Consider the following 23730-nt stretch of genomic DNA (forward strand, 5'->3'; position numbering starts at 1 on the left):
GGGGCGTGGCTAAGTGAGAGGGGCGTGGCCAAAGGAGAAGGGGCGTGGTCTAGCGGGACGGGGGCTTTCCTCGGCGGCCGGCGGGGCGCGGTGACGTCACGCGCGCTGTGGCGGGAAGCTCGGAGCGCGGCGGTGGCCGCGGCCGCCTCAGGTGTGCGGGGGCGGGGGGAGCGCAGCTCGCGCCGCGGCGGCCGTTGGGTGCCGCTGCCCCTGAGGTGGCGGCGGGGCGGGGCGGGGGGTCGTCAGGGTCGCCAGAGCTTTTATAAGGCTTTGGTCCTGCCTCCGCCACCAAAGGCTGTTTGTTAAATTACCGTGCTGCCAATGCAAGCGTGTAAACGGCTTAACGGCTTCCGATTTTTTTTTTAACAGAAAAATAATGGTATTTTTTGCTGCAAGCAAACATCTGTAGGATAAATTGGTCGATTCTGAGTCGCAGCATGGTCACTGCAGGTTTTCATAGCCACCAGCCGTTCGTTTAAACAAATTACTTCCCCTAAAACGTAGAAAGTACATTAATATCTATAAAAACACCATATTTGCCTATAGGCTTTGCATTACATTACTGTTAAGGTGTGTCTTTGAAATGGCCTCATCAGCTATATATATACCCCACTGCCTTTACGTTGTCTTGTATCTGCTTCTTTTGAGAGAAAAAAAAGTGATCTGACATCTGTTTTTCTGTACACGCGTCTTCCACACGACACTGGCTTGTTCTGCACATTTCCCCACCTCTCAGACGGTGCGAAGATGTGAGTGTTTGCACAGCAAGCTGTCGGATGACTGTTTTGCCAAAGCAATGTCTTCTCAAGAATTTACTGTAAGTCTTTTTTTGAACCCCGTACGGCTAAGTAAAAATAAACTAAACGACGTTATAGCTGCTGTGTTAATTTAAACGTTTTCTTACTTCTTGTGGTTTCAACGTTTCCCGCTTTTAAACCAGGTATTATACACTCACCAAAAAATGAAAAAATCAAAAACATGGCAAGATGGAACTCTGAAGATTAGCACTGGAGGAAATAAGGTGAAGGACTCAGCTTTAACGCTCTGTCGTAGCTTCTGCTGCTGCTGGATGATCAGTGGCGATCTGGTTGATCTGTGAAATAAAACTGATTATTGAAAATTCCTTTTTTTTTTTTTTCTCTCTCTCTCCTTGCAGGCAATCTTGTTTGATGATAAAGGGCAGTGTTTGGACAGTATGTTTATAAAATCCCAGGTATATTTTGTTTGATTTTTTTCTTATATCTTTCTGTGCTTAGGATTGTGGTTTGCGTTTCAGGAAGCATTTCAAACTCCTTTTTGTCTGGTTATTATGGTAGTACTTTTTCCCTAGCAATATGGCAGTTTTCTGTTGTAAATATCATCAAAGTCTGCTACAATGTAAGCAGTGGAAAGCTAACCCAGCTTCCATTTGTTGATAAGCCTTACTAGTGCTCTTCCAGAGCCAAAGTGGGGGATTTACAGAATTATATTTCTTTTGGGTAGAAGCAGTGTATTACAGTAATATATTAAATGAGCATAATTTGAAACTAGATGCTAGTCTCTTCCAGTATTATTTAATCTTAACTATTTATATGGCATTGTGATGTGCTGAGTGTAAAATATAACGTTTCTGAATTTTTTACCTGTCAGTATTCACAATATTTAGAAGACGTATAATTTCTCATATGGCACTATTATGTACATACTGCTTCTTTCTCTTTTCCAGGTGAATGCTGGAGATAATTTAGAAAGTGAACGATATTTGATCACAGTTGAAGCAGTAAAAGTGAATGAAAAACCCTGTGAAGATCAGCCAAGGAAGGCAGAAATAATAGAAGTGAATAGAAATGGTGTAAAGCCTGGTATTCTACCCTCAAGACATTTGTCTCTTGGCTTGAAAAGGAAGTTTACGGTATGTCTCTTCAAAAAGTTGTTTGATATTAACGTGCGTTTTAAAACACAAAGATCGCATCTTTTAATTGAATAGTAAATATATCAACAATGTTTTCTTGCTTTTTTTGGAACTGTAAGTCAGGACATGTTAGTGGTCGTAGCTATTTTTTCCAAAGTTTACTAAATCTTTGTTTAGCTTAGCAGGATTACCACTGCTAAGGCTGCTGTGAAAATTGCAAGGGATTGAGATTACTTCTATACACGTGTGGAATCATCACGTGCTATCTGATCAGAATATGTTTTATGGAGTGTGCTCTATTTTCAACTTTTTTGCTTACAAAATGTGAAGCTGATTTCTGAGGAGAATTAATTTTAAATTCCTCTATTAGGGTTTCCAAGGGCCACGCCAAGTTGAAAAGAAAACACCAACAATGGAAGATGGAGAAAACCCGGCAACATCATCTATATCTAAGCAGTGTCAGGGTATTTTTCCAGCCAAGTTTTGTATTACCTCTCCATTGTTTTCTACTATTGGTGAGAAGAATGCAGAAACAAATTTATCTACAGACTTTCATGAAGATGCACTTACAAATAACAATAGAGACCATGGGTCTTTCTCACTGGTTTCGCCTCAGTTTCTTGATACGTGTAATGAAATAGAGAAGAGAAGCTCTGATCAGTCCCTTGTGAAGCCAGAATCTCCTCTAATTACTGGCCACACCAAATCTAGTGGTCAGACAACTGGTCATGGGGCAGTATCACAGAACATCAGGAGCACGGCACAGATAATAGCTCTTCTGAAATCTAAAACAACACAGGCATGCAGAGAGGAAGCAACACCTGAAGTCACCAAATGTCTTTCTAGATTTCAAGCACCAGAAAACACGAATAGTTTGTGTAACCCAAAGAGCACAACCCTACCTGCCTTTTCAGGCAACTCTGATAAAAGACTTGCTCAAAATATTCAGAACTTATATTTTACAAAGGAAACTGTAGATGATAAAAAGGAATGGAATGCTGAAACGCTTCTAAATTTGTCTGAACCTTGTGATAAAGAAGTCACAGGACAAAAATGTGGCGAAAAGGCAAATAATTTAAGTCGACACTTATGGGATCCCTGCAATACAAATAGCTCCTTCCTATCTGAATCCACCATAAGTAGACTACATGAAAGCCAGTTTGTCCCTTCTTGTTCTGCAAGCCCTACCATCTTTGAAACACATCTCTCCACACGCAGAGAGCATTCGATGACTAATGGTCTTCGGGAGAATTCATCCGTCAAGTCACAAAGTCACCTTCAGCCACAGCAAAGCTCAGAAAGAGAGCATAGGGACTTGGGGGTCTCTGGGGACGTAACATTGACTGAAATTGGAATTGTGAAGGAGGAATTAAGCACATGTGAAAAAGACTGCGGACAAGATGAGCAGATAATGCAGGTTAACTTTAATCTATTGGAGGCTTTTGATTTTAATGACACAGATGATGGAGACCAGTGTGAAAGAAATATGAAAGAGCTCCCTGAGGAAGATGTGCTTTCAAAAAGTCCAGACCGCTTAGAGGGAGATGTAGCACCAAATACTGCATTGAGGCTTCATTCTTGCTGTGAAAAGGAAGAAATCAAATGTTCAACGTTTGACAGAGAGAATGATGGAAATACCTGTGCTGCAGGAATACTGTTGCAGCTTTGTGACAACAATGTTAGAGAGAGAGAGAGAATTGTGGAAGACTCTGCAAACCAAACCCAAATCACAGCGGAATTTTTGGATGAGAGAAACTACTTAATGGAGATGAATGAAAACCAACTAAGTGTCGAAGACATGAACAATAAGGATGATCTTGGTGGCTGCACAGCGAATACTGCTAATGGCATGCCAGGGATAAAAAACAAACACTCTGATCTTTTGCCTGATGACACAAATGTTATTGAGTGTCACCCTGAATCGGTTATGTTTGAGAACACTGAAAGCGTTTCATGTATTACTACCAGCAGAATAATTTCTCCAGTGGAGAAAAGGACTGAAGAAGATGTTATGCAGCTTGGACGTACAAAATCCCCAGATAATGATCTAGAACATTTCTGGGGTACTAAGAGTGATGACACTAAACCAGGTAGTCCTTTGCTGGCTTTGTCACAACAGTCTGATCCTTGCTGTGGCCCATTTCAATATATTGCAGAAGATCATCAAAATGTATTTGGCATTTCATGCAAGAAAGATACTCTTGTTTCCAGAAGTGCTATCTATCCTTTAGGAAAAGGCCATTTGGCTCCAGAGGAAGCAGAAATAGGTGAAACTGAGTTTGAAAATGTAGAGAGCATAAATGCCTTTCACGAAGCCTGCAAAGGTGAAAGAATAGGAATGGATTGCCTGAAATGCACGGCAATGGCTGAAAATTCATCAGATCTTCCTGACTTGGTAAACAATATCGCTCTTCTAAGAGCTTTGTCTCAACATAGCACAGCATTAGAAAGCTTACAAAAGATGGAGGAAAATAATAGCATGTTATATGAAGCAGAGACTTCTAAAGAGATATTTGAGCCACTTGTGACAGATGAAGGTTAGGTTAGCTTCTGTTTTATGTCTGACTCTACCTGTTTGACTTCTGTACTCTTATCTCTCCTGCTGGGCAGTTCATATTCAGAAGTCATACTTTTGTAGTGATGTTTATGAAGGTTACTTCATGCAATGTTTAGCACTTAAGGCAACAACATGTCCTCCAAATCTGCTTCCCTGTTTTCTTTAGTTTAGCTGATCTTAACTGTGTAATTATTTGTATGGGTAAGGGTTGCAAAGTCAGTAATTATTCAGATGTTTTCGTGTCAAATGACTGTTGTATCTTGTTATGCTTTTCTATCTCTCGTAGCTATAAAAGAGTTTACAGAAATGCCTTACTCAGAAAGAATAGAGGCATCTTCATGTTCATGCATTGATTCTTCTGGCATTTTGGTAATTTTTTTTTTTAATTATATACATCAGTTGCTACAAAATAAACTCACTTTCTATGAGGCTTCCTGAATACAATTCCTGGTTTATCAGACTATAGAGGTTGAGCTGGAAATTGCTTAGTGGTATCAACTAAGAAGCTGATAGATTTAAAAAAAAAAAAAAGTCACCCTGCAGACCTTACTGCTAGTTCAGGAGGCTAAAAGTCTGACAAGAAACATAATGCAAATTGTAATATCTAGTTATGTTTAGTATCACATCATTAATAAGTCTAATACTTCCCTACCTCGTCTTCTTTTACCATCTTTTTTTTCTTTCATCATCTTTTTGAATGTAGAATTTTTAGCATTTAGCTTGAAATACAGCAGCAATCTGTTTGTGCTTGATGCTTCACACCAATTTGCGTGCTATTCTATTAACAGTTTTTTTTCTTTCAATCACTTCCAAAGGGAAAGAGAGATTTTACATTAAATTCTGCTTCTCATTTTCCATTTGAGTAGCAAGTATAGTTTATTATCCTATCATGGACTGTTCTGGGCTTCCAATAAAAAGCTGTAATTTAAAACACTTTTTGTTGGATAAATAGATCGGGTCTTTGGAAAAATCTTGATGTATTGGCTTAACTTTTCACCTTAAGAGGTTATTAAGCTGTTAGACTAATTAGCTTTTGATACTTTTATAGCAGCCCAACTGTGTGGACAGTTTATTACAGCAAACTGAGTTGTATATTCCACCAATAGCACTGGGCCAAAGAGACCCTAGGACATCTGACTGTCAACCAAAGGTACAATTTCTGTGGAACTGAAGTGCAATTAATAGCATTTCTTAACATTCAAGCCAGTAGCTGACTACTTTCAATACATTACAATAAGTTCTAATAAATATTTAACCAGTTTCGTAACTTGCTTCTCAGATCACGTTTTAGTACATTTTTCTGTGAGAAGTCTTCCATTGATAGTTTAAACTTAAATTTTACAATATGAAAGTAAGGCTAAACACATTACGTCAGAATATCACAATTTTCTGTTGACAGAGATTTGCACAAAAAATTTCTTGGCGCTGAGTTGTGGGGCAGCAAGAGAAACATACCTTCCAAAGCATGGGGTGTTTTTTTTCCTCTTTCCCTAGTTTCAGAGATTATTTTTGTTATATTTATGAAAAGTACTTTTTTTCAGTCGTAGGTAGTTCCTGAGCAGTATTTATTCAGTTAATAATTCCAATGTATTGTGTAGCCTGTTGAGTTTCAAGGGCACCAAATAAAGGGATCAGCAGCTAGTGAGATAATGTTGAGGAATCCCTGCTCGCAGCTAGGATGGCAGCAGTACCCAGATAATACGCAGTTTGCAGCTGAGAGATTTTTGTCACCTCCGGTTTCAAGCAATTATGTTCTTTCTGACTTCAGCCAGGTAAAACGTTTTTTTCAAAGTTATTCTTATTGACCTTATTGCAAGAAAATATCCTGAAAACATAGGACAAAAGAGAATTCATTTTCAGAATAACGCAATCATATCAAAATGACTAAGAATCAAGTGTAATACTTTATGGTTAAAACTTTTGCAGTTAGACATAATTTTTATTCCTCATCTTTGTCACAGGAATATGCATTTGCAAGATATAAATTGTTTTTTGATTCTATGATCAATTTCACTTAAAAAAAAAAACAAAAAAAACACAACAGCAACAACAAAAACCAACAGAACAGATGCCTTGAAGTGAAAAGTGTCAAGGAGCTTTTATAATGATTGTTTCCAGATGATAGCAGTATAATTGATTGGATTGGAAATTTTGTCTATAATTTCTACATGGTTCCAAAACAAGGGTTAAAACTTTCCTTCTTGGAAAACTTTCCTTCTTGGACTACAAGAATTATTATTATTCCTCATGGACGTAAAGAAACGTGAGATGAAACATTAAATAAAATATTATTTTTCTATTACTGTATGTATATGGATGCTTTTTTTTTTTAACCTTCCAGAATGGGCTAGAGATACAGAAATTTATAATTAGAAATAAGATCTTTGCACAAAGATACTGTGTATAAAGAGGTTAAAAGTTTAAATTCTAACAAGTTTTTACTTATACTTTCTTGGTACAGTCTCCAGGTTCAGGAAGGCTTCACAAGGATGATACCAACTTCATTGGAGAGGAGAATTTTGAAAAGAAGTCTAACTTTATTAAAGAATCGATAGTAGATCTGTCCCGTAAGTGGAAGTAAAAGTTGAATGGCAGTGATTGGCCTCGGAACAATTATTCTGCATGACTTCTGTCCTTTGCATATTTTTCCTAGCACTGGCACTGAATGCACACTCTGAAGTTCCACTGTGGATAATGTCAGGCTCACCTTCATGTTCTAATCTGGGACGAACGCAGTGGTCGTCATGGGAAGCTGACAAGGTGTGAGCTGACTGTCTATTGGAGATCTTTTGGGGTTTCTGTCTGTTCATAGCAGCAACTTCATGTCTTATTTGTTACTTTTTTATCTCAACTCAGAGGCATTTTATTTGTCTAGAATGACAAGAGAGAGAAAAGTGACAAAAGAGCTATCATCGGGGTGTTTATTGTGTTTTGTTTTTTACCCAGTCATTCACTTGACATGTTAATTCTTCATTCTGTAGATGATTTCATCAGTACAACTGACTTCCTCAGTTTCTCCAGCTTCAGGAAGTAAAGAAACTGTTCAAGACATCCAGACCCCCCTGATTCACAGGAACCTTCCAAGTGATTCTGAACTTTCAGAAAATGTTTTCAGTAAGAAATTCTAATTGCAGTTTACATTGTTTTTACTAGGAAATGTTTGATGATTTTTGAAGCACACTGAGTTGCACTATATAAAACCTGGGCACTGAAAATACACTGAGATATGTCTTGATAACTTTTTTTTATTTATTTATTTAAAAAAATATTTATTATTTTTATTTTATTTTATTATTTTTTTTCCAGATTAGCTGAATTAGCCTGGGATTCCATACTTCCCACCCTGCACCCCCGCTTATTTTTTCCTGATAGAAACTTAAGTACAATGATGTAATTTTATTCAAAAAAAAAAAAAAATCTTCCAGTCTGGAGGGGTGAAAAAGGCTGTAAGCTAAGCTTCTAATTCGTAGTAATGTTTTCATTCATTTACCTGCTTTATTTGAAATCCATATTCAGCTGCCCTCTGACCCGCTTCCAGTGATGACGTTGACACCTGTCATTGACTGTCACTTCTTATTGATAATGAATTTAGCCGGCAGGATGCTTGTGGTAGTAGGAATCTATTGATCCCCATTGGTTAATATTAATTTTGCACAGTTTTGTGGGTGATCTTTTTGGAAAAAGGAAGAGATGTTAAGCTGATTCCTTTCCAGATGGCAGCTGTCACTGACCTGCCAACAATATCCGTTTAATAACCTCCAAAGCAAATTAATGTTTAAATAATTTCTACCAACCATTTACTTTTATTAAGTAGCGTGCCTACAGAAATGTGTTTGGGATGTATGGATTTAAATATTAAAGGATCACATTTGAAATCAATCATTTTATATGGAAATTTAGTATGGCACTCTACAGGCACAGTAAAAAGAGCTTGTCAGTTAGAAGTCAGGATGTAAAACGAAGGACTTGGAATTCTTTCTTTATCATAGTTTTTTGCACGTCTGAAGTTAATGTGCCATCTGGAAGTGCTACGAGTTGCTTATAAGACGTATTTGCTCTACAGCATGGGAGAAACGCAGCTATCCAGAGGAATGCAGCCCTGCAAGACTCAAACCCACAGTTAAAACACGAACTCCACTTGTCACTGTTCCTGGCACTGAGAAGATTCCCAACGTGGAATTTTTTCTAACCAACAGCGAGAAGAGTCAGCAATCTTCTGGCTCTTCAGTCGTCAGTTTTAGCAGCAAGTCAGCAGCGTTTCCTATCAGTGCTTCTGGCCCTGAGGACAGGAATTATGAAACCTCCGTGTTTGGAGAGTATATGGAAGACAGACAAAGGGAATCTGTACAGCCAGTGTTCCCTAATGTGACTTCGCACTGTAGACAAAGCAAGTGGTTGAAATATCAAAGCAGTACTCAGTGTGACTTGATAACTCAAAACAGCGATGATGTGGAAGTGACGGATGGCATCTGTCCTGAGAGCATCCTCGGAATGCTGCTGGGTGACACAGGAGAGAGCCAGAGCAGCGCTGTGAATGAAAACGCTCCCGGCTCTGCGCCTCTGCAGACAGCAAAGAGCATGCTTGGTAAATGCAGCGCAAAGAGCAGCAGCCAAGATTTGATTTCAGAGAGGAAGTTACTTTCTCTGCACTTAGGTCAGGCTCCTTTAGGTGAACCTACACAAAAGGTGTTAAGTCACCTGAGCTGCCACACTGTAACAGGAGATGTCCAGGTGTGTAACTGTTCAAGCAGATACAGTTTAACTGACAGAAACACATTTTTCTGGACAAAGCAATTCCTTTTCCTGACTTCCTGCAAGATATTATCAGTATGATTGGATGAAACGGTTCTATATGTGTAGTAACACAAGAGTCTCTGCTGCAGGACAGCAGCTGCTAATGATTTTCTTTTTTAGGTGATGTGACTAATCCTATGCAAAGGTAATTCCTTGGTGTACATTGGCACCAGATTTAGACTTTTAGTCCAAATGTTGATGGCAGGAAGACGAAATAAAATCCATTGGACTGATTTGCAAGAATGTGTTTTTAAGAAGTGTTTTTCTTAATTGCGAAAGAGCAACATTTTCATGAATGCCCACATCTTGCTTCAAAGCATAGTCTCTAATTTTGAAGTATTTTAAACATCATCAGTTTTAATTACGAAAAAGCAAATTATGGCCTTGAATAAGGGCCTAAAAATCAGCAATTACTGCACCTGTTTGTGAACGGTAGACTATCTTAAAAAAATGGAGTAAATTGAGGGGAAAAAAAACAACAAAACAAACCAAAGAAACAAAAAACAGTGTTTTTAAAAATGCAGGCTGTTTTTTCAGGGGCAAATTTTAACTTCAGTGTACAACCTAAATGATAGCTCAAGCTCACCATGCTGCAGCTCCATGTGTACTGAATTTTACTGCTGTTGGCAGTCTTACTGAATACATGTTTCTGTACTTACAGTTAACAAAATCCATAAATATTTGCGAAAAGGAATATTACATTTTGCTTTTAGAAAACTGGTTCTTCTTCAGCAGGCTTCATTTTGAAACTTCTGGTTGCAGAATGAGGCCCTGAAATTTTTCTATTGGTTGTAATCATTATTGAGAATCCAATATACACTTGGAAAAAAAAAAAAGGAAAAAGAGAAGAAAAACTACTTTTGGTGCATCTGTATGGTAGCCGTTTATCCAAATTTGTCTCACTCAGGGTTTTGAAAGCTTTTGAAAACTTTTAACAGTTCTTTTTTTGTTGTTTTGTTTGTTTTGTTTTTTTAGGAAATAACAGTTTCTGAGTTGTCTTTTCCTAATATGGACAAGGTAAAATATGCTAATCTTCCTAAAAGAAAGATTGCCATACCAATTGTATTTCAGTCTCATGTTCACTACAAACAGATTTTTAAAGCTGCTTTGACAGGTATGTCTAACACCATGCAGTATAAAAAGCTGTCATTTTTAAGCAATGTATTCCTGAAGCTTTACAAGACAGGGTGAGAGGGAGAGAGATCGTCAGCATCATCTATTGGAAGGACTGTTAGCATTTGGATTTGCATATATATCTATATATATAAAAAAAAATACTCAAATATATTCAGCCTATAGCAGAAATTGTAAAGACAAAACAAAAGATCAATACTCTTCTTTTCAACTATGTAACCTTGCTCCTGTTTACCAGTCTATGGTCCTACCTCAGCTGCTGCTACTTCTTTTTTTTTTTTAAAGGTACATTTATTTAGTGTTTGTATCATTTGGAGTTACATGATTAAATACGATTTGTATGAAAGTAAGGCAGTTAGAACAAGTTAGTTTTACGTGCAAAATGTGAAGTTTGCAGGCCACGTCGTTTCTTTTAGAACTCAGATTAAGTATTTTGATTTTTGTTTAAAAATGAAAGTTTCAAGTGAAATGCATTTGAATGCTGTGTACGTGTGTAACCATTTTAGGGCTGTACTAATTGCTCTTTTATTCTCCTTTCTATGTCAAGAGCATTTAAACATAATGCTTTTTGAGTTGTCACAAAGATTACACAATGCTCTTTCAAAAGTGGATGTATCATTTTACACTTCATTGAAAGATGGGCAAAGCGAGAGCAAAGAAAGCGGTGTCATACTCTGCAGTCATATGCGTCCTGCTAAGCTTGTTACGGTGAAAAAAGAAGGTCAAAACAAGGTGCTGTTTATTCCTTGTTTGCTTACAGTTCCGGCTGTTTGTCTGTTTGTCATATAGACCATATGGTGTGAACAGTTACAGGGCAATTCTGCATGATTTACAATTACAGCTTAAAGTGATGTGTTTGTTAGAGATCACTTTTAAGACCAGTTGTAGTATCTGCTCATGTCCAGCACTGCTGATGTAATAGTTCTTTCCATTCAGAAAGTGTTTTATATATGTGAAAATCTTGAATTTATATATTTTTTTAGGTTATGTTGGATTTCTGTAACCCATGATTATACAGGCTGGCTTCAGAAACTGCACATTTCACAGAACAACCTTATTTTTTCAGCTAAATATGCTGAAATCTCAGATTTTTATCTGCTTATTTGTATAGCAGCTGGTACTGATCACATGCTTTACTTTTTCTTTCTGCTTGTTCATTTAAAAGTGCTAATGGTCTTTTTTTTTTTTCTTTCCCCCTTCCTAGGGTCGTTTGTTCTATGCCTGTGATGCCCCAAGAGCTGAGCGGTGTTCATTTTTCAAGTGGATAGAAGAAGTAAATCCTGCACAGATAAAGTCCAGGCCTAGTGTAGTGCTTCATGATATAAAAAGTATTGGGACATACCTCCGAAGTCAAAAGATTTCTCTCTTTGAGGGATGCCAGCTTTTGGTGAGGTATTCTGAAATGATATAAAACTTTCATGTGAATTGCAGGATTTATAAAAATTCTAGTAACTCTGGGTTTCAAGAACATTTAACAGGTACATTCAGTAACTGTGTTTAAAGAGGTTGCAGTTCTGTGTACAAGTGTAAAAGCCAAATAAGTGAAGGATTAATACTCGCAGTAGTGGCATCTCAGGTCAGTATTCTTTTCAGCAAGAATCAAAATTGCTTACCAGCAGTTTTATGTTAATTTCTTAATGAAAACCCTTATGGGTTGCATTTGAATTACCCTTCATCTAATCTTTCATAAGAGAATTTGCAATAGACTTTGATTTATTCTCCTAGAGATGCTTTTCAAAATAGATGTATATCATACATATTCTAATTGTAATGTTAGAGTTTATTTCTAAGGCTCTTCTGTGCTGCTTAACTGTCAGGGAAAGAATTTAACTGCGCTGAATATCAGAGAAGTACTTTTCAGTTGAGATGCATATATTTAAATCTTGCTAATATAACAAGATGAACAGCCAATGTCTGTGGGGTATAATTTGGTCCTGTCTGTGGGGCTTTCTTATTTTTTCGTTTGGGAGCCTGAAATTAATGACACGCTTGTTCTTAAAATTACAATTCAACAGGAAAGCTTATGAAATTCAAACACAACGGTGTAGTAAGTTTAAGAAATTTATGAATGTACATGGGAAATTTGATGGTGATTCTAAAAATAAATTGTACGTCAAACTAAGCAGAAAGGAGCATTATTCTGTCTATAGCAAAGGTAAGCAAACCTTAAGCATCGGAAGAATAGTCTGTGTTTAGATTCATGTTGTGCCTTTTAAAGTTCTGAAATATAATTAAAACCTCAATCCCTTTTTTGAATGCAGAAGAACTCTGAAAATGCAAGTATGATTCTAGAAGGGCAATGAAGTATCTTATTTCATCTTTTTTTGCAAATGTTCAAATAACTTAAAAAAAAATAAAATAAGCAAATTCCATGTCCTTACGTTTAGAGTGCCTGAATTCTATGAAAAGGTGAAGTTTCAGGAAAGCCCAGTATTCTTCAAATAGATAATATTTAAGGAAAATTTTATGTAAGAATCGGTGTTTCAATAGTTGTTGCCTATCTCATTTAACTTTTCAAAATGTCAGAGTTGGAGAACATGCAGTGATGTGATCCTGACAGCATCAATAGTTCTTTGCTTCAGTAACTGTTGAATTGATACTTTTATCTTCCTAGTTTGTTAATTTTGCTCTAGAAGATTATGTAAAGGAAATTAGGGAGAAACAAACGTGTTTGAGAATGTTTTATGTAGACTCTTGAAATGTTCTGACAGATCAGATTTTTGTAACTCTAAATTCTGAAGCTGTGCATAAGCAAAACTTTAACCTGTGTGTGAATAACTTGTTGGTCATTTTTGTTAGAGGCAAACATATGTAGTACAGGAATAGCGTAGTTAGCTTTAGTCCCAGCAGCTGTGCCTGACAAAACAGAACATTTGTAGGTTGCAATATGTGTTGGTTTTGAACGGGGAGAGAAAAAAGTGGTTAACTAGATTGGTAGCATACTTAAGTGATTTGCTCCAAACACTCTCAACATGGGTAACACTTAAGATTTGTCAGAAGTCAAATGATGCAAAGCACATTCAGGAGAGCTCTATACTGTTACCATCAGTTTCAGACAGGAAGTACTAGAATTTTTTTTTTATTTTTTCATTCTTTTAGAACCAAACCAGCACATATTTAAGACTTTCTAATACTGCCTAATGTCACGCTAGCAATGGTTTAATTTACAACATAGTAAATGTTTGGCTATTTTGTCTGGCTTCATTTTCTTTAAAAGACAGCAGCTGGAAAAGCTTGTGAGAACTCTGTATTATTTTGACAGATGATATTTGGGTTGTTTCGAAGACTCTGAACTTTGATCCCCTTGATACCTTCATTGCATGTAGCGCCTTCTTTGGACCATCCTCTAACAACGAAGTAGAATTACTACCACTGAAAGGCTACTACCCCTCAAACTGGCAATCAAATAGTAAGTTGTACACTAAGTAATTTAGAATTGTGGGAAGCAGCTATTGTGAGAAAAATAGCCAGCTATGAAGGATGAGATGTGAGTTTCTTAGATCTAAAAAGTGATTTAATTCACAGTATTGTTTTTCTTTAAATATCTTTGAATATGTAATTTGAATACAGTAAACAGTATTTGTGAACAGTAAGGTTAGTGGGCCTTTTAAGTGGAGAGAGTGAAACAGTGTAGGTCTGTAGATGTCACAGAATAGCAAGAAATATGCTGTCAAACGTGATGCAAAAGTTACTTATTTTTGCTGTTGAGTCAAACTAAATTGATGGAAAGGGAGAGAAAGATCAAGTTAGCTCTGCTTGCTTTCTTTTCATGCAATGTGAAAACTGTGTGCTTGATCACGAGAGGCTTTATTCTTGCTACTTAATCAGGTTAATTGAGTGCTTTAGGTTAACAGATTAATCTTTTTATTCTTTCTATGTATTCATTAGATGGAGAGGTCCTGCAAAGCATAATTCAGTGAACCTACATTAAACTCTTGTTCTGAATTACATTGAGAAAAATAAATACAATGGCATACGAGTTCTTTGTGGACATACTTGCTATCAAAATCACAGACTTGAAATGCAATGGGAGGTTTAGTTTTTTTTGTTCCCTGAGTGTGAATTGCAGGACTGGATCTCACAAGCTGTGAGGGTCTAGAAGAGTTAACATACAGTTTTTCAGTCTTAATGTTATTAAATCACAGGGTTTCATATTTATTCTTTGTGGTCATAAATACAGATTATTTCATAATTCTGTAATCATTGTAAAACTAAAACTCTAAGTTCAATGAAAATAATGCTTTAAGTAATGCATAGTTGTTACCAATTATCAACAAAAATAAAATAGAGATGTATGTGTTACTAAATGTATTAGAAAGCCCTTTTCACTTAGCCAGTCCCTGAGCCCCAGAACAGTATGATACTGTTAGAGAACTCAGCAAAAATATCATTAAATACTTGTTCTGTTCTTATACTCTCCCTAGGCATTCATTTTTGGACAACTTGGAAATAGCCTAGATGGAACTTTAGCCCATTGTTGGTGTAATGTTCCTGTCTTGTCTTTTCTAAGAGAACTATTTAACCGTTGTGGTACAGAAGGCTTACTTACAAAGCTCACCTCCTAAATCTCAAAGCCTTCTGAAATATTTCATTTTTTTTTTTTTAGAAAGAGTAAGGATTTTTACCTAAACTTCCATCCCAGAAAGTGTCTAATGTTGGAATCACAAATGCTTCAAATTAGCACACCTTAAAAAGAAATGCTAATAGGTCTCTCTATAATATTCAGTCAGACTTGGTAACTGGGTTAGCTTGGTTTCAGTTAGAGGGGGCCTCATTATTCTTTCATCAATTTGTAATTCATTTCTCTATCTGATTTGAAATTTTGGCTTATTTAATTTTTTCCTAATTTTATTTTTCTGTGCCCTTTTCAGTATCTGTTCACGCGTTGCTAGTTTGTAATGCTAGTGGTGAGCTTACATCTTTAAGAAATATGGAGGAATACTTCAATCCATCTACTTTACCACTAATACCATATCTACTAAAAATGTAAGTTACTATTTCAGTGATAATGTGAACATGCAATACGTAAATAAGTACAGAAAAACAGCAAGAATAGCATTGCGTTTGCCCTTTTAAAAAGTAGACGAGGAAAATTAAAATTAGAAAAACAATGCAAAGGATGAGAATTGAAAATATATTCATTGCTTAACTGTAACTCATGGATTTTAAGTTTTTTCTTTCAACTTAGCAGCAGCCCACATTTCAGAACCTAGAGATTAATGTTGGGCATCACTATGACCGTTAGACTGATAAAACAAAGGTGACTGTACTACATTAATGGAGGTACTTCACTGGGGTTCACTGTAACTGTTTTTTCTTCCCAATTTTTAGAATTACTTGACACAAAGCCTTAAAAAAAATATTGGAGGATCAGAGCAGTATGGGGATATTCCCAAGACTGCTTATGGTTCACAGTATCGAACAAGTAATTAAACGAACCCTTGCTGCCTCTGACTGTGATTCTACCACTCTTATTTCTGCGAGTCTCACAGCCTCGGAGTGAGTCAGATTGAAAGCATAACCTCATATTAAATAAGATAAAAGCCAAAAGCCTGTTTTATATGATCCAGTTCTCAGCCAGGGAAGTAATAAGAAGCAGGAATATACACCCCAGGCATATATTACAGAGCAGGGGACAGCAAATTATGTCAACTGTTAACTGTAAAGTCTCAGCATTTTGACGTCAGGTGTGTGGAAATGTCAGAACCGTGCAATGCAATTCATACATATGTACTGTTTTGACTGTTATATTTCTCTTAGGAATCTTGATTCTGAGAAACCTAAGAGAGCCAACAAAAGAAAATTTACTCCACCTGCCATGAGCCTGGAACGCACAATGATGCATGGACCTGTCAGCACTGAAGTGGCGATGGGACTGGCTGAAAAGATGATCGAAACTTTCTCGTTGAATCCAGATCAAGCCACGTCACTGGTTCAGATAGCTCAGATGATGACCTCACGTGAAAATATCAAACCAGTGGAAGAACATCAGATCTTCCCTATCACAATCATACGTGGTATGTAGCAAACAAAATTATTTACAAATTTTGATATATTTAGTATCTTCTGCTTATCGTTTTCATATTAAAGATATTTTTTAAATATATTAGCTTTGCTAAATTATCATACCAAATCTTCATTGTGCATTTTTCCTTGTTTTATTCTTCTGTCTGTCCTGGTTTACCTGTATTCAACATGCATAAAAACACTAGTAACATCTTAGTTCAAAGATTTATTTATTTCTAAATCAGTATTGAGATGCAGTTACCATAAATGTAAGTTTTAAGATCCTGGCAAAGTAAATACATTGACAATAATGGCAGTCTTCATACAGATACTATTAGACTTAAATTGCATGAGATTTTGTTAGGCTGCCAGGTGTATTAATCTAGTGAGAATTAGTAGTCATTCCAAAAATCATCATCATCTCAAATTCCTTATTCTGTACCTCTTTCAACAGTGTGAGGGTTGCATGAGACTTCATAACAAGTACTGCATCTATTTAACCAGAAAATTTAGGAAAAATAGCTTACCCTCTTCCGTAGGTTCTGTGAACAATGCATGCAGTAAAGGGTAAGCCTCATGGCTGCCCCTGGATACTTACAGCTGCTGAAGCAAGCACATGCAATGTTTTTAGAGGAATTATGGCACAATATTTCACAAGATAATTTTATGTTATAATGGTTGATCAGAACTGTACTTTGTAGACAATTTTCTCTTGTAACTTTGCCTTTTTTTCTAAAATGCCAGGTGTTTTTGGAGCTGGAAAGAGCTATTTGCTGTCTGTTGTGATCTTGTTCCTAGTACAACTCTTTGAAAGCAGTGAAGCTGAGGAGGGTCCAAGACCAGCTCCGTGGAAACTTCTCATTGCTTCTTCCACGAACGTTGCCGTTGACCGGATACTGCTGGGGTAGGTTACAGCGAACTCGGATTTTACAGACTGATGTTCAAAAGACAATAGTGTGCTTCAGCGGTAATGATAATTGTGTTGCTCTTCGCAGTACAACACTTAAGAGAGATTGCGTTCTTCCCCTATAAATTGCTGCCCAGGGGCTTTAATTTTACCCTTGCTCCTTTGCACAGCATGCCTGTTCTAAAAGACTGCCAGACTGGCTGGACTGTTTTATATGGGACTAATCTCGTACTCTCATCAAATTTACTATTAGAATCCACCCATGTCAGAAAGTAGGAATGCTCAGGAAGTGTTGGGAAATGGCAGTAGCAGAGAGAGAGGGGGAGAGGATCAGGCTTGGGAAGCTTCTTCAAATACCAAGAGAAGAAAAAGAAACTGTTAGAGGTTAATACAGGATTTAAACCTCATGGTTTGGAAGGATAAAAGTAGGAAGGGAAAGTACAAACGGAATATTGTGTATGAGAGGAGAATCATAAAAGTATTGAGCATTTTTAAGACAAAGCTTGATGAGGTAATTCTTTTTACTTTGATTTACTTGAATTGGGGTCCAAGTTACTTCATCTGGTAAAATGTAGACATTTGTGTCCTTTGATGTTCTGATGCGTCTGTTAGCCTCTTTAGAACCACTTTTAAATTTTTCAAAGTTTTTACATTTTTCTAATGTGTATTATCTCTTTTTCTTTGAAGTCTACTTGATCTTGGATTTGAAGATTTTATCAGAGTGGGAAGTATTAGGAAGATCACCAAAGCAATTCTTCCTTATAGGTAAAAATCTTAATCTTTATGGGATCTGAGACAATTGCAAGGTTCGTGATAGTATGCATGCTGTAAAATGACTATTTTGAAGTTGTTCAAAATGTGATTGCAATGTGACTATCTCATTCTCCACGCGTCCCGTCCCCCCCCTCGCACCGCCCTGACACAGTGGAGAAATTTTACTTTGATTTAGGCATTTGATTTGTTGCTGAATGGAGCTAATGCTTTTCAATGGAAATTAGCAGAGAAGAACCGAATAATGGCAGTGAGAGATTTGGCATTTTACACAAAGAATCCACTCTGAAATCAGCTGCATAGCTTGGAGAAGCCATTTACTACGTGTACATCTTTGCTTGGGGTGGTGGGTCTGAGCTGGTGGGATAACGGTCCATTTTGAAACAGGTGTTATATTGTATTTGTATTTCAAATGTGTATTTCAGCTGGTTTGGGGATAGGTTAGCACAGTGTACGATTATTTTTCTGTACTGGGTGTTTACTGAACACTGAAAGCTCTGTTATTTTTGGTCATTGTATCGCATGTTATAACATCTTTTCGAAGTTTACACGCTGGCTCAGGAAATGAAAATGAACAGTTAAAAGAACTTCTTGCTCTCCTGAAAGAAGATTTAACTCCCGTTGAAAAAATATACGTAAGGAAGAGTATTGAGCAACATAAACTGGGGACCAATAAAACTATATTGCAACAGGTACAGCATGGTGATGGGGTGGGAAAGTGAGCATTCGGTATGCCTTATCCACAAGGCCCAGCAAACAGAAACTGGGAAGCCGCTCTCACACCTGAGACTGCCAAGCTCCTAATGTTTTGAAAATCAAAATGAATGTTCAGTCTAGTACAGCTTTGATTCCACAGGTATAGCTTAGTGTCTTACTTCTTGTACTTGAAGTTCCCACATAATGATAAACTGTGAGATAGAAACTCTTTATGAACTTTATTGCAGTCCGTTTTAATATTACCAATCTAGTTTATAAGGAGGGGAGGGAAAAATTACTGAACATTGCTACTGTCGCCTTGAAACTAAAATTTATACAATCATAAAGGTAAAAGATAAGGACTGAACTAACTCTATCCTAGAGCTGAGAGTCAGCTGTCAAGAAGACCAAACATTTCGAATATATTTTGTTGAGTAACTTTGCATCAAAGCATTGGATTTTAGATTAGAATTACCATTTCCTGTGGAAAAGTCTAATCTTCTGGTCCTAGTTATTTTCCTTTCCTCCTCAGTTCTAGACTCAAAAAATTCCATGTTGTTGCAGAGCAGTTCTGAGCTCAGAATTTGCTTTACAAATTCTGTAAAGCATATCTGAGCAATGTGGCATTTTTGCGCTTCTCCTAGCAGTTGCTGCCATTTTTGCCACTGGGGCTCAAAAGGTTTTGGAGGATTGTGTAATCTAAACTCTTACTGTGCCAGACCAGTTCTGGCCTTAAAAGCCAAGAATCTATGAATGGTTCGAACACAGAAAAACACCAAGCACGAGAAATGTTAACCTTGGATCCTCCCCTGTGCATACACAGTGTCTTTTACCAGAAGCTAGAATATAATTTGTTGAGACTGCGTATGACACGGCATGCTGTAGAACTGCTAAGAACTACTGGAGGTGCATTTTATTGCTAAAGTTATAGTTATGTGCTGCAAAGAGACTACTACTTTATTAACTATTAGACTATTAACTATTAAATGATCATAACTTTTTCTCTCTCCATTTTTCTCTCGCTAATAACAAAGGTGAAAGTGGTTGGAGCGACCTGTGCTGCCTGCCCATTCCCTTGCTTGAATAATCTCAAGTTTCCTGTAGTGATGCTGGATGAGTGCAGTCAGATGACCGAACCTGCTTCTCTCCTTCCTATCGCAAGGTACAGCCATCCGTCTGTGTTTCAGCAGAGATGTAACTTGTAGTTAGCAGTGACACAACCTCAAATAGTTTCCAAACTTGGGTGTCTTTATAGGACACAAACTCCAAGGTCTTGCCTTAGAGAATGAGTAATTACAAATTGAGGCCTGCTCTTGGATGCCTTTCTTGAGTTACTATTTTATTTTACTTTGGAAAGAAGGGTTGATGGAGAAAAGAGCCTGATGGAAAGCAATCTGTGATGTTAAAAGACAGTGTGCACTTTGCTTACTAATATTTTAATGTCCTTTTTAGAACTTTTTAATTTTTGTTATCTTATTTAGGTTTCAGTGTGAAAAGCTAGTCCTTGTTGGAGATCCTAAGCAATTACCACCAACTATTCAAGGGTCTGAGAGTGTTCACGAAAAAGGATTGGAGCAGACTCTCTTTGATCGGCTTTGCTTAATGGTATGTACTGCTAACCACATCCTTAGAAATGGAGGGTTATGTTCTAGGTCTACTGAAGTCACTAAGAGTTCTGATTTAGATGTCAGAGGGTCAGTGTTTCAGCCTGTTTTTGAATTAAGCGGTTTCCATTTTGGTGCATTTCTCTGTAAATGCTTTTTGCACAGTGCTCAGACATTTGGAGACAAAAAATGTAAAACAAGAAAGAAATGAGGAACAATGACAGAATCTGTCTTCTGACCTTTATGTAAGGTTTTCAATCCAGGTAGAGGAATCAGAGACAACAGTATTTGTTCTAACTTTGTTAAAGTGAACGTTGGCATTCCAAAACATTTAGTGATTTTTTTTTATTATTATTATTATTTGCTATTCCCGCTTTCTACATCCTAATCCTTTAGGGACATAAAACAATACCACTTCGGACACAGTACCGATGCCACCCTGCTATTAGTGCCATAGCCAATGAGCTGTTCTATGAAGGAAATCTGATAGATGGCGTTTCTGAGAAAGAAAGAAGTCCCTTATTGGATTGGCTTCCAACACTATGTTTTTATAGTGCTAATGGAATGGAGCAAGTAAGTTTTTAAACATTTCATTGTAGGTTTTCCTCTGTTCTGTTTCCATTGTCACTGGGCAGTGAAATACATTTTAACTGCTGTTAATGAGGGCTAAATTAGCAATCTTCCCTATTTTCAGACTGAAAAAGACAACAGCTTTTACAACATGGCAGAAGCTCATTTTACAGTCAAGCTTATCCAGTCTCTGACTGCAAGTGGAATAGAAGGATCTGTAATCGGTGTGATTACTCTTTATAAATCACAGATGTGTAAGGTTTGTATAATATATCATCAGTAAAACAGTTTTCTTAAATCTGTTTCTTCTATCATTCTTTTTTTAAAAAAACGCAATACTATTTCATTCTTCTGGTCACAATCTTTTCTTCCTTATTCAAAATCTTTTAATTCAAAATTTTTATTAAAAAAAAATGCTTTCCCTTTTTTTGTTTGCATATGTACACAAATTAAATAGTACTTAATTTCATACATGATCTGGGAGCTCTTACGAGTTGGTACATGTGGCAAGGACAGATAGTGGAGACATCTCTGTAGCAAAGCTGGAGTTGTATCTCACTCAGTCATCTAAGGCATGACACGGGCTACTGTGATGACTAAGTGAAAGTATGGTTGCCCCACTGAGTGGACCGGTGTTTTATCAAACACAGGCTCACTGCGTACTGTAGCTAGCTGAGGTTCCACTGTCATCATGCTTTGGAGTTTGTTTCTTAGTTTGCATCTTGTGTAGACTCAGGCTTGCTGCGATTTTTTTTGCTCAGGACAAGCAATTTGCTGAACAACGTAACTCATTAACATCCATATTCCTTTGTCTGCAGATTCAGAATTTGCTTAACAGCGTACACTCTGAGGCCTTTGAAATCAAAGCTGTGCAGGTGTCCACTGTAGATGCATTCCAAGGAGCTGAGAAGGAGATCATTGTTCTGTCCTGTGTAAGAACAAGACAAATGGGGTTCATAGACTCAGAAAAGAGAATGAATGTTGCGCTAACAAGAGCAAAGAGGCATTTGTTGATTGTTGGGAATCTGGCCTGCCTAAGTAAGAACAGACTCTGGGGAAGAGTAATTCATCACTGCAAAGGTATTAGGTTTTTCCTTTATTTTCAAAAACATGTAGCTCATCTTTTTAAATGATAGAATATGCTGTTTACAGCAGTATATATACAACACAATATACATACTACAAAATGTATAGTATACATACTATGTAAAATACAGTACATTTACTACATATATTGTATATTGCAAGTAGATCTCAAGTGTGAAAGTTGTACGTTTGCAGTTTTATTGCAAACTGCTTTTATACTTGGTGTATTTGTTATCCAGTAAAGGGACTTTAATTTTCTTCTTTGGATGGCATCAGATAGACGGACAAAGAAGACTCTCTGGTAAGGAGACCTGAACCCCGTTACTGCATTTCCACTCCTTCCCCAATTTGCTTTTATGTAATAGACCCAGGCAGGAATACGTTACGAACAAATTTGTCCATAGAGCAGTATTTCTGGGTAGGCAGAATTAACAAATGAAAGACAAATGTGCAGTGTCTTTCTGCAACTGGGGGGCTCATTTGTTTTTGGATAATAAACTTCTGAGTTACTAGGAAAAAAAAACAACAATGCAACTGGAGATCAGTTAACTCTTACTAATTTCTGATTGCTTTGTTTACAGGCCATTGTCTTGTGAATACATGTGTTTTACTGGGCCACAAAAAGAAACAGTTTTTGAAAATCAGTTTCTTACATTGTTTCTGCGTATTTGCTGAAGCTTACTGCAAATGAGTATTTACACACTTGAGCAACACCTCAATACAGCTAAAACAAAAAAATCCTTGTGATGCCTCTCACCTACTTGCACCTTTGCTAGAAGGTGTTTAAAATGCCTGAACAGCCCCTTTGTTCTGTCTCTCTCTCGCTCCCAGGGTATACATAGCTTGGAAAAAAAAAAAACACAAAACAAAACAGATGATAGTTTTCCCATTTGTTTGAAGTGGGACACTTCGTATCTCAAAGCATGAGTACATTTAATCATAATTTTTGCCTTGGCAATTTTCTTTGAACTAGAAAAGTGAGAGAATAGGTCCAAATATCTAAAGTACATTCAATAGGCTCTGGCTGAATCCAGCTCCCCGGAACCCAGACGCTTCCTTACCTCTGGGCAAGGCCCTGCCCTTTGGAGAGATAGGACCTTAGTGGAGACTGCAAAAGGAGTGCTCAGTTCCTAAAACGACTGGTAATGAGTCACTGCAAGAACAGGTCCCAAAATAGTAATTATATTCTTTTACCTACTTGGCATCAGAGGAAGCATCTCATTAATGGCTGAACTCTGAAGAACAACAATTTTCCAAGTAGAAATATTATAGCCGCTTGATAGGGTTTTGGAAATAGATATTCTCATCACCACAGACTGATTACGTGATGGGTGCTGTAAAGTGAGATCTAATTATCCTGTTTATTGTTACTTTCAGAATGGGAAAATGGATTGCAACATGTAAGCCAGTGTGAGCAGCAGCTGAACAACATTCTTAAGTGTTATTTGGAGGAAAAGGAGAAGGAAGAAAAGAGTAAGAAAAAGGAAAAATAAATGTGCACATATTTTATGAAGACAATATATGAATGGTGTGTCTATAAAATTTACCAGAACTACTGAAAATCTAGTATTTATGTTTAATGGGGGAAAATTTTATTTGTATCTCTGTCCTGATTCTTCTGTTTTGATCCCTTGTTTGTATGACTAAAACTAAAGAATAAAGTAACTGCTTGATATCTGAAATCCTTTTAAGCCTATAAAGTACCTAACTGTAC

General features: G+C 37.0%; 1 protein-coding gene across 13 annotated transcripts; it reads left to right on the forward strand.

Moving 5' to 3' along the window:
• The first annotated feature begins 31 nt into the window (after nt 1-31).
• ZGRF1 (zinc finger GRF-type containing 1) lies at nt 32-23698 on the forward strand. Of its 13 annotated transcripts, none has more exons than XM_080591216.1 (29): nt 32-151; nt 737-817; nt 941-1021; nt 1157-1213; nt 1706-1891; nt 2262-4428; nt 4735-4817; nt 5497-5598; nt 6047-6220; nt 6910-7015; nt 7102-7208; nt 7430-7562; nt 8512-9179; nt 10218-10356; nt 10924-11108; nt 11581-11768; nt 12392-12531; nt 13639-13785; nt 15248-15362; nt 16137-16393; nt 17127-17286; nt 17977-18054; nt 18605-18752; nt 19791-19918; nt 20238-20361; nt 20757-20933; nt 21055-21189; nt 21749-22010; nt 23394-23698. In XM_080591216.1, the coding sequence occupies exons 2-29, from the start codon at nt 797-799 to the stop codon at nt 23507-23509; spliced, it is 6384 nt and encodes a 2127-aa protein (XP_080447342.1). In that variant the 5' UTR covers nt 32-151; nt 737-796; the 3' UTR covers nt 23510-23698. The 13 variants fall into 13 exon arrangements, with proteins under 13 accessions (XP_080447342.1, XP_080447349.1, XP_080447348.1 ...); XM_080591223.1 differs by having other exon boundaries at nt 17181-17286; XM_080591222.1 differs by having other exon boundaries at nt 5500-5598.
• Nucleotides 23699-23730: the final 32 nt, after the last annotated feature.

The sequence above is a fragment of the Anser brachyrhynchus genome (assembly GCF_964034855.1).
Source record: "Anser brachyrhynchus genome assembly, chromosome: 4".
NCBI lineage: Eukaryota > Metazoa > Chordata > Aves > Anseriformes > Anatidae > Anser > Anser brachyrhynchus.

Coding starts and splice junctions, on each gene's coding strand:
- ZGRF1 (XM_080591216.1), top strand. CDS start 797: ATGTCTTCTCAAGAATTTACT. Junction 11,109..11,580: donor AAAAAGAAGGTCAAAACAAG/GTGCTGTTTATT, acceptor CCCCCTTCCTAG/GGTCGTTTGTTCTATGCCTG. Junction 17,287..17,976: donor GTTGACCGGATACTGCTGGG/GTAGGTTACAGC, acceptor TTTTCTTTGAAG/TCTACTTGATCTTGGATTTG.